The sequence below is a fragment of the Dipteris shenzhenensis genome, chromosome 17, assembly GCF_047967505.1.
Source record: "Dipteris shenzhenensis isolate YYH24624 ecotype China chromosome 17, Dip_SZ_1.0, whole genome shotgun sequence".
In the NCBI taxonomy this organism is placed as follows: Eukaryota; Viridiplantae; Streptophyta; class Polypodiopsida; order Gleicheniales; family Dipteridaceae; genus Dipteris; species Dipteris shenzhenensis.
This window is the reverse complement of record NC_141612.1, coordinates 28,232,494-28,244,028: the sequence shown is the minus strand read 5'-3', so window position 1 is coordinate 28,244,028 and position 11,535 is coordinate 28,232,494. Positions and strand designations below refer to the sequence as shown.

The 11,535-nt window shown below is 47.3% G+C and overlaps 1 protein-coding gene across 1 annotated transcript in view; it reads right to left on the bottom strand.

The window, feature by feature from the left end:
- Positions 1 to 3,957: 3,957 nt before the first annotated feature.
- The window catches only part of LOC147891937 (uncharacterized), a 64,099-nt gene continuing 56,521 nt past the window's right edge, over positions 3,958 to 11,535 (bottom strand). Inside the window, exon 6 of the mRNA XM_087388733.1 lies at positions 3,958 to 5,132. Within this exon, the coding sequence (XP_087244859.1) occupies positions 4,086 to 5,132 (1,047 nt within the window). The 3' untranslated portion in view covers positions 3,958 to 4,085. The remainder of the gene's footprint in view (positions 5,133 to 11,535) is intronic.

Here is an 11,535-nt window from a genome sequence, read left to right as displayed (position 1 = left end):
ATCGACTACATTACAAATCAAATGAACACAACCCCCCACCCCAACCAAAAATAAAAAATAAAAATGCTTGCTTCATAGAGCCAATTCAGTTATGAGTTTTGAATAACCTAAAGAAGCTCTAGGTACAGATTGATCATTGCCTAGAACACTCTGCTTGTAAACTCGAGTAAGGAAGAATTGCATTAGCTTAATGGTTCCATATTGGTAGCCCCTTATGAGATCCCAATATTAGTTACCTATAACACCATAAGAAATGTAATCAAGAAGGGTTCGTGTGTGAAAACAATGGTGTGAATGAAATAAGGCATATGAAGGGGTTATGATATTAGAGAACACAAATGTGTTGACAAGCTTTAAAGGCAACGTTTTATCTTTGCATATAAGCACGCACCATCTCACCTTAACAACTTCCATACACCTTAACAACTTTCATATGCTTTTGAAAAAGGATCAAAAGATTTTTGGATGCCTTAATTCTAGAGTTTCCGACAAATAAATAGAGGAAAAATTCTCTTCAAACTCACAAAGCAAGTGCATGGTATTGGTGAAAGTCCATGTTCCTTTTGCTTGCTTTCCAAAATTACAACAAAGGCTATACAAGACAATTGGTGAGTTCTTAATAAAGATAGTAGTTTCCATGTGCCTAAAACTTTGGCAATCATCATGAATGTCATCAATCATGGTTTCAACCTATAATGGGTCCATTATTTTTCGAGAGCTTTGATTATAGGCTTATCCAAACATATTTGGACAAGGACATGGCACATAAGAAATTGCATAATGTGTACTTGATAAACTGCCACTTGTATGCTTAGTGTGAGAGTGCCTTTGAATATTGATCAATTTAAAATCTGTAATGTTAAGCTTAGTTTAAACTTGTGATTCCTAGTGTAAGCGTGCCCCGCAAGCTATTTGGCAAGCCTTGATTTCATCGGCTCTAAATCCATTCCACAGGTTGAGGGAGCTCTTTATTCCATGGGATCCAATTGCATTGCAATGCTTGTAGGTAGCTCTTGATCCAGTGGGATTTGCACTCCATTGCATCACTTGTGAGCTCTTGATTCAATGGGATCTAACTCTATTCCACTAATGGCATGTATCTCTTGATTCTAAGGCTCTATAGACGTAATTCCCAATTGCAATATCACCACATCTAGTTAACTCAACTCAATCCCTTACTAAAGGTTTGATTTAGCATGTGCATAGTTTGCTTTCTACAGCTTTCTGATTTCTAGAATTGTCTCTCCTCTTGTTAGTTGCAACTTTCTAGCTAACTTTAGAGCTTTCCAATTTCTAGAATTCTCTCTCCTTGTTATTTGAAACGCTCTACCTAACTTTAGAGCTTTCTTGCCTTCTACCCAAGTCTTGTTCTATTCTAAACCTCTCCTTTTTCTTTGTCTCCACCTGCTCGATGGGCATTCACTCTCTTTGAAGATAACTTGACACTAGTTTTTCTTTTTGGCTCAAAGCTCCATCTTCTAAGCTCCAAATTCAAATCTGTCTGCTCTAGAGTGTGCTTGACTTTACCCTCTACTTGCCTCTACTCCAAGTACTAGCACTTGTCATTGTTCTATCGAAATCCTGGATCAATTCTACAATTTTTGCTACCAAATTGTGACTTGTCCATGCCAATTCTTTTTGCTCCTCCAAGTTGTGATGTGATCTCTTGAGCTCTCATTTTATCTCCTGCAAACTATTTCCCTCTTGCTAAACTCTTTGCATCTCTTCCTTGCCCAATTGTTAGCTGTCCTCTTTCCCAACCGCATTTGATTGAAATTAAGAAATCATGGATTGACTTCTAGTTGCATTTTTCCCAGCCCTAGTACCCAAAATCTACAAGGTACCATCTGCATGCAAGGGTGAAGATTCTAGAAGAGCTATAAGCTATTGGAAATTGGATTGTTGTTGATTCTACTTGATTTGTTCGCAATTTCTAGCATCTGGAGCTATTTTGTGCATTCTAACCATCTTTTATTAGTTCTATAAAATCTTGGAATAGTTTTTACATAGCTTTATTGATTCATACCTAGGAATCATGTTGCATTTATGGAATCTTGTGCTAGAGGGTTGCTAGTTGTTGTAAAGAATACAAACCACGTATCTCCTTTTTGGATTTTAAAGGATTCAATCTTGATGGGGGTCAAAAGACCTCATTTGCGCCCTATCTAATGCTTGACCATCCTCTAAACTGTGTTCTTTTTGGTTTGGTCTATGTGATTCTTGGTTGTGTTCGTGTAACAGTGTTAAACCTCTTTTGACATCCAAGATTGTGCGCTCCCGTTTACAATGGGCTTGGCATGTACCCTTACGTCACCTTTGTAGGTCCCCCTAATGTTGCCTTGTGAGCTCCAACATTTGATTGAGCTTTGTAAGCTTCGTTGAACTTTGTATGAATTGCCATATGGTTATAAAATATCCAGCTGGTAGAAATTTAACTCCTCTTATGGGGGCCATCAAGGAACTAACAAGAAAGAGAAGATCCTAGCCAAGACAAGAAAGCACGGAAAAAAAAGGCAGGGAGGCTATGTATACGTGGAAAAGGATAAATTTAGCAGGTTATATCTTCAATTTTTCTGAAAAAGCGAAGGGGTTGACACAAGATAGAATGGATGTCCTGAGTGTCTTCAACAAATCGTAATAAGATACAGCCCAAAAATTTCTCGTCATGAGGGGTTTTTGCACCAAATTACAGGTTCTGGAAATTAGCTCGAGCACGAAAAGCAGCAGGAAAAGGAACAAACAAAACATAACAAGATCACTAATCGTGCACAAAAAAAATGCACAAGAGAGCAAAGGGACGACGATGATCTTCATCGTTCCTATATTCAGGACTTCACCCCATCGCCACTTACCCCATTTAATGCAAACACATAGGGCCTTCTTCAAAGCTAATTCTTATATCGCAGGGCAAACCAAAATCGTCATTCCTCTTCTTCATGTGATTCCCCAGGGAGACGTCCAGGCTCTCCTTTGTGGACGGTTTGATTGTGGTATTTCCTTCAATGTTAATGTGGAGAGTTATTTGTTGAGATTCGAAGTCGAACCAAATCATCCAAAAGATAAAGAAGTGAGTGTCCATGTTGCCAACAGCCATCCAAATGCAACGACAGCAGCTCGAACAATGACCGATGCATGCCAGCACAATGCCACAAAAACCAAACCAGTAAATTAAGAAGTAACACAATCCAATGTCCAGCCTGCAAACACATTGCAGCACAGCACAGCATCCACCCAATTCATTTTTCATATCTCTGGGGGAGGTCAAACAGCATATACCTAGATGAATTCAGGAACATCCCCAAACTCATCCTCTAAAAACACAAGATAGTGCAGTTTCAATCTCACGATAGTCACTCATAAGATTGAAAACCATAAACTCCATCACGCATAGCAGGGACTAGCTACTATGACATCCCCACTGACGTCATCAGCACCCAACACACCCACACATACTTGAGCATCCATTTATACAAATCCACACACCCACACATACTTGAGCATCCATTTATACAAAGCCTGGGGGAGGTCAAACAGCATAATGATTAATTCCCTTGCATGCCAGCAGCCGATGCTTGACTCAACTCTGTCAGGGGATGATGAGCAGCCTATGCTTGATGCATGCAATAAGAGGCTCAAGAGCATCGCCTTTTTAGTACACGTAATCATATGCAGCTCACCAACTATTTTGTTACCCTAGTAATTGACCAATAACAACTGGTTCGCTATGTATTAAGCCCAGCTAAAAATCAACTAATTCACTAAGCTTACCCCTGGTCAATCTACATATCGACAAATAGGAAAACAGATAGCTCAGTGCCAACAGTGTGAAATTTTTCATAAAGTTGTGAACTTGGCCACATTCAATTGACAACACAATACAAATGACTCAGCCCTGATACAGGCAACTGAATTCTGCATTCAATCTAGCATAAGTTAATTGAACACCACAATAGGAAAAAACCCAAATTGACAAGCCTATCTAATTCATGTAGAGAAGTATTTGTGTTACAAGACAGCCGAAATGGATGAACACTAGAATTTTGAACAATATACATAATATACAAAAAGCCTAAAATCTCTTGCAGTCATTTTTTAACCCTTTTTGTATTGATCTCTCTGTTCTGGAGTTTGTGTGATTCCACTTCTGAAAGCAACTGAACTGCCCTACGAGGCTTACCTAACGAGCCAAGCCTGTTGAAATTTGGAGACCGTGGAGTCGATGTATCATCTCCCGTCTGCAAAACCTTACTTCCTGAAGCTTCTGATTGATCCTCTTGGGTACTGTTATTTTGACCTATCAAAATTGTTCTGCCAATGCTCAAATTACTATCCTTAGTTTGGCTATGTACATCTTCTCCCATCTGTGGGTCATTAGAGACATGATCTCCCTGCAGAATTGCTTTCTCTACAAAACCCTGCGAATTCACCACTACAGTTTTATCCCCTGTAATCACGGAGACCTCAAGATTTTGTCTGCCCATCTCATCTGCCACATTATCATTGAGATGTGACCAAAACTGAGGGTTGCCTTGAAGCAAGCTGTAACCATAATGAAAAACTCCCTCGGCTGATTCCATGGGCTCAGGAAGCGATTTCACTAGTGAATCCAACTTTTGCATCTTCTCTTTAAGTGCCTCCTGCAACAATTTTACGTTGTCATCACAAAAGTCAATGCTTTCTGTAGACTCTGTGGTTTTCATTAGCTCATGTTTGGCATGCATAGCTTTTGTAGCACTCTGTGCTAGGTTTCTGATGTCTCCTTGCCAAGCCTTCCATAGAAACTGCATTTCCCTGTTTGTCAGATCTGACAGGTTTCCCCAAAACACATCAACTGCTTTCTTTACTTCCGTTTTTGCAGCCTCAGCAGCATACATACCAACTTCATTGTTGCTTAGCATTCTGCCTAGCGTCTCCTTATAATGTTCTGAGCTACGCAGCTGCTTAATACTTTTGAAGACATGTTTGAGACTTCCGAAATAAGCTTGGCGCAAAGCTACACGCACCTGCCCAAGAAGGCCTCCATCTCTACCACCACAAAAGCACTTAGCACGGAGACGGCGCAAGGATAGATCCCACCTGTTATGAAGTTGATCATAAAGACTGACAGCCAAGGGCTGATATTCTTCTTGTATCTGAGAGCACACGAGACCCATGTTTAACTTCTTGAAATAATAAAATTCCAAAATGGTGCAAGAGTCATCATAATACTAAAAGAAAGAAGCCAGCTGTTCCCCCTTCCAAACATGCTTTAACTGCCACTAGAGTCAACAATGAAACTCTTCAAAGATCAAACATTGAAGATCAATTTGTGGATGAGGCACCTAAAACTTTACAATCTCCCTTGCATGTGCACACAGACACAGGCAGTTGGCACAGATTTATTTTTACAGGAATATACCAACTTTGTTGTTTGTGATTATGAGAACCTATTGAGATGAGATGCTGAGTTCAGCTCACCAACAGATCATCATGGATTCATGTTTTCAGTTTGGAGTTTCCTCTATGAGTACAATGTGATATGCATGACATTAACACTATACTGAAGGCTGTCCTTGGCCGCTTCTGTGGCACCAGATTGAGGTAAGGGATCTCAAACATAGCTGTCCACCAAATTCTCAGAGGGTCCCATTATAGTAAGGGTTTCCACGAAGTACTGGGTACTAAGACACAATGACTAAAGAGATTAAGAACAAGGTTGGACAGCTTTTGTAGACTGTGTAGACCTTTGACCTGTAACTTTTCATTTTAGCTACTAACAAAATTGATTTAACTAGTAAGTTTTAGTTTAGTAGTCCGTTAAATAATGGGCCCTATTAGTTTATAAAAAGGGTCACAGTAGTCGTAGTCTTTTTCAGTTTTTGTACCTAAGTAGTTTTAGTGGGTTTTCATGAGGGTTTGGCATGCCACGTGGCAGCCCTGTTCCATAGTCCCTCATATAATTAGGTGCTGGCCCACTTCCCTAGGCCTATAAAATGGGCTTCAACTGTACTTGCAGGAACATTCTAGTTCAATGCACTTTTGAACCCATAACTGTTTGGTACTTTCAGGCATCACCCTTGAATGGCTGCAAATGCACGGACTGAATCTAGCTTTGGCTAGCCAACATCACGGGAGCTGCCTGGACATAGTGTCCTCTTCCTGGTAAGAGAGAATTTTATTTATCATACTTTCCTATTTCTGTTATGCCTGCTGTCTAGTTTCTCTGGTTTTCCCTACCTAGTTACTTCTAGGAACCAGTAGTAGAAGTTATGTTATGGTTGGTATCAGATCTGATTTTGGGCCCGAGCATGGTGTATTTTGTCATTCATTTGTTCTAAAAATGGAGGATCACATCCTCAGCCCAAGCGGCCACCAGTATGCAAAAATCTGCTGCCAGACGGTGAGCAGCAAGTTTCAGCTCCAAATCTTATCCCACTGTCACCACAATGTAAATATCCTAAGTCAAAGTACAGTTGACCATTTATCTGATCATAATTAAAGAGTTTTCATTTGTGTTAATTATGGTCAAAGAGTTCTTTTAATGGTCAAAGAATTGACTACAGCAAAGACACTTGACTCTGGTCAAGTAAGCCTGACTTCGGTTGGGGAGACTTGGTTTATTACCAAGAGGGTTAACTGCGGTTAACCAGAGAACCACAGAGCTGACTACGGTCAGAGAGTGTTGACTTCGGTCAACGAGACTTGGCATGCGCCAAGAGGGTTAACTACGGTTAACCAAGATGTGCCAACTTTGGTTGGAGAGTTGTGCCAACTTCGGTTGGAGAGACTTGAGTATAATTAAGGCGCCTCGACCCTTGGTCAAAGCCCCTTAATTATAATCAAGAGTGTTAACTCCGGTCAACCAGAGAATAAATATATTTATATGTATTTGTTATATGTGCACATGTGTTTAGTGGGGACACCCACCGTGACTAGAATTAGTCCACAATGTGTTATTTGCATGCAAAGTGCTAATAATTAATGGGAGCCATGGTGGTGCGCTTTAATTAATTGTTGCAGGTACTAGGAAGGGTTACTTTCCTAAACGCAACGGAGCCTAACAAGCATCTAGGAGGCGGTTCGCGTGACCAAGTGCTTCGAAGACTCTAGAGTTGCCCTTAGAGGCATGTAATAGGACTTAGTCTAGTTTTTAGACAAGTGGCATGTTGCCATTTTGGAATGAGCTTGAAGCTCTTGTAAAATGAATTCACGTTTTGAATTTGTAGCAGGCAGCTCTACGCTGAACTCTTGTACGCACTTTCTCCTTATGAATAAAAACCTTCGGGGGGGTCCAGCCCGACGTTTGTCCTGGGCCCTAGTGTGCTTGTAGAGAGAGGGAGTGAAGGAGAGCAAGAGAGAGAGTGTTTGTATTGCAAAGAGCAGGAGGTTTCAAGCCTTCGAGATTAATGCTTCAAGTGCGGCAAAGAGGGGCATATGGCTGCCCGGTGCCCAGAAAAGCCTTCAACTTCGAAGGGAAAAGAGGCAGAGAAGCCATGAGGACCGCAAAAGCCAATGGCTAGAGGAATTCCTGACATACTGGGTCATGTTTCAAACCCACAAGAACGAGAATTGCTGCTATCTTTTATTTGATCCAGGGGCTACTGATAACTTTATATCAGAGGATCTAGCCCTGAGGCTGGGAAAGCTCCTGCGAAAGCCCCCCGCTCCCATCTACCCCCCCTCGTGCTGCATGGCCCCTCCCCTCCCCTCCTCCCTCGCCGTCGCCTCCTGCCACGGCCCTCCGTCCCCCTCTCCTCCCTCTCCGCCCGCCGTCCCTCCCCCCCCGCTCCGCTCCTCCCCTCTCCGCTCTCTGTTCCCTCCCCGCCTCCCCCCCCGCCTCCGCTCCTCCCCTCTCCACTCTCCGTTCCCTCCCCGCCTCCCTCCCCTCGCGTTGCGCTACCACCTCCCCGCCCCCTCCTCCCCCCCCCGCTGCGGCGCAACGCTGCCCCCCCCCTCCCCCTCCTTCCTCGCCTCTCCTCCCCGCCCCCTCTCGTGCGGCGCTGCCACACCCCCTCCCTTTCCCTCCTCCTCTCCCCCTCCCTGCGCTGCGCTGCCCCCCCCCTCTCTCCTCCTTCCTTCCCTCCGCCACCCACTCCCTCTTTACCACGTCTCCCCCCCCACTTCCCCGTACCTCTCCATCCCTCCCTCTTCCCTCCCCCACCTCTGTACCACTCCCCCCCCTCCTTCGTCTCTGTTGTTTCCTTCTCTCTCCCCCAACTTTGGAGCGTTCGCAGTTTGTCAGTGCGGTATGGCGGCCAAGAGCCCGAAACCAGTGGCCCAGATGGACCCCCCCCCCCTCCATCAACCTACCGCGTAACACTGACAGAGCACCAGGTCTCCTTGCTGAAGCAAGCCGCCACGGACTTCTCCTAGACATCCGTTTATGGGAGAGTCATTGGCTACTCCCGAGATCGAGACGGACACAGGTGTGGTGACGCAGCACATTATGGTCACTGGTCGCCCTGATCAGTGTCTGAGATGCCACGGCTTCGGGCACCACGCGCGCTCCCGCCCTCGCTTCACGAGGACAGAACCTCAGAAGGCCCCCATCCAGGCAACTCAAGATCCCCCCCGCCAGGCATCGACACCCCCTCCCGAAGGGGAAGGCTGGACTGAGGTCAAAAGAAAACGGAAAGGAAACAAAGCAGGACCAAAAAAGCCTTCCCATCTACAGCAAAAGCCCCCCCCTGTGGTCACCAATCAGCAGCAGCCTGGTAAGGGAAAGGAGAACCTCATCCTTCACCCCACCCTCCCTCCCCTCCCCCCTCCTCCTCGGTCCCCCGACCTCCACCCCCTCCAGGATCCCCCCCAGCACCCCCGGTGCTTTCCGCTCCCCTCTCTTCCTCGAGAATGATCCAGAGGGAACCCCCCTCTCCGCCTGCGCCACCTGCAACCCCGAAGCCAGCACAGACCTCCCCCGTGCCTATCCCTCCTGGCCCGGCGGAGGGGAGAGGCCCTTCCCCGCAGAAGGCCAGCACCACTCCAGCTTGTTCGACAGCAAGCACCCCTCTCTCTGGTTCAGACTCCTCATCCTCGTCCCCACACCCAAGGGCTGCCCCTAGAGCTCTACCTTTGGAGTTTTAGCGAGCAGGAACTTGGGATTATCTAGATGCAGCGGGTATTGTCTCCTTCCCTGCATGCCTAGACATCAGCATCTTCTTCCTATGTAAGGGGGCGGAGGGTAAGGTGTCCGTCCTTGCCCCACACGATGGTCCTAGCTATTCCTTCACTATCACCAATGACGGAAATGAGCAATGGACGAATGAAAATGTTTGGGAGACGATTCGAGATCAGTCCCAGGAGCAAGTGCAGGACTGGATCGCTAGCAGAGCAGCGGAGCTTCTTCAGCAGCAGTGAAAGGAGGGTGACGTTCGTCTGAGATGGCGCCACAACGCCAAACGATTCCGCCTTTTGATCATTATTCGGCCGCCTCTGGAGTGGGTCTACGCGGAAGGGCTCCGCCCGTGGAGGACCTCAGAGGTAGCGGGCTTCTACAGTATTTCCCTAGCAGTGGCGTCGAGCAGGTTAGAGAGAGCTTACCACCATGGGACGAAGGGCCTCTCCCCTCTGTTGAAGGTTTTAGAGGATGGGTTCACCGTGGCAGAGATGCAGGATGCGGTGAGCGCTATTGATGGGCAGAAATGCCCAGGTGAGGATGGCCTCTCTAGAGCTTTCTTCACCACCTTCTGGGAGCAGGTCCACCAGCCCTTGCTCGCAGCCTTCCAGCATATCTTCTCCAGCGGACAGATGCCAGAGAGCCTTGCGACAGGCTTGATTTGCCTCATCCCCAAAGGGGGGGACCGTCAGGAGATCAGACAGTGGCGCCCTATCACCCTCCTCCCGATTGCCTACAAAATCCTCGCCAAGATGATCAGTAGCCGCATCCGCCCCCTACTACATGACTTGATCCATGACACCCAGACTGGTTTTGTCCAAGATCGCAGCATTTTGGACAACATTTTCACTTTCTCAAAGGCAACGGAGTGGGCCCAGCACAGTGGCCAACACCTTGCCATACTCCTTCTTGACTTTGAGAAGGCGTACGACAGGGTAGACTGGTCCTTCTTGGAAGGTACACTCTCTCGATTCGGTTTCCCGGACGAGTGGATCAAAGGTATTGCTAGCCTCTACAGGTCGGCCTCCAGCCGGGTTATCATCAGCAGCACTATGGGGGAGAGATTCACCCTCGAGCGCTCGGTGCGTCAGGGCTGCCCGCTTGCGCCCTACCTCTTCCTATTTTTTGTGGATGCCATGACCCACTTCCTACGAGCCCGTACCACTGGTCTTCGCGGGATGCATCTCCCTAGTCAAGACGATGCAGAACTTCTGGACTCCGAGTATGCAAACGACACAGCCCTATATGTGCAGGATGATATCGAGTCACTGGAGCGAGTGAGACTGTCCTTAGAGGTTTTTGCCTAGCCGCTAGGGTGAAAATCAATTGGCATAAGTCAGTTGGTTTTCTTACGAATCCGGGAGCCAGCTCACAGTGGGGTATTTTCCTGTGGTTTCGCTAGATCCCTAGAGGACAGACGACACGTTACCTCGGATTCCACGTAGGCCTGGACATCACGCCGGCTCAGCAGTTCTTACCGGTCCTAGCCTCCATACGACGGAAGCTAGCCTTCTGGAGCACGGCTCGGCTATCCTCGGCAGGCAGGGCCCTTGTGGTCAACCAGGTCCTTCTTGCCATCGCTTGGTATGTGGCCTCTTGCTGGTGTTTCTCGAGATCATGTGTAGCCCAACTGAGGAGACTGGTGCGAGACTTCCTTTGGTTTGGCTCAGATGGTTCCGGCACCACCAGAGCCCGGGTCGCCTAGCAGACAGTCATTCTCCCCCAGACAGAGGGCGGCCTTAGCATCATAGATCCAGAACTGCAGAGTCAGGCACTACTTGGCAAGTTAGTCATCCGCGGTCTGACCCCAGGAGGGCAGACGTGGAAGCTCTTGCTTCAGCATGGTCTCAGCGCGTGTACCCCCGCGTGTACCCCCCAGAGAGGGGGTGATTGGCAGCCATCTATCCAGTGGATCTTCACTTCTGCCCCATTGACTCAGCCCCGTTCCCCCTTCCTCCGTAGCCTCGTCTGGGTCTGGAGGAAGTTGCGACACGGCCTCTCCCAGGTTCCCCCTAGCTGCCGAGAGGAGATAGACAGACAGCCCCTAATATGGAGCAGCCAGGTGACAGATGATACAGGTCGCCAGCTTGGAGAGAGATCCCATATCCCTTGGGCACTCTGGGCGCGTGGGCCGCGCGCTCGCTCCGGGTTTGGAGGGACGTCTACATCCAGCTGAGCCCAGGCAAGCTGGCAACAGTAGTAGGTACGGCACATGCGATCCAGGCTCGGCGAGCAGAGATCGATGCTGCCATTCCTGCAAGTTGGAGGATTCCCATGGTCACCAGACAGCTCTTCCTAGGAGATGAGAGGTGGCTAGGACAGTTCACACCCCGGGGCATTCCTTTGGTGGTTGCAGGCCTTTTCTCGGACTCCTCGATCCACTTCTTCTCCGTCGCCGATGATAGCCGCCTCCAGAGCAGAGAGGCCGTGATCGACCCCCA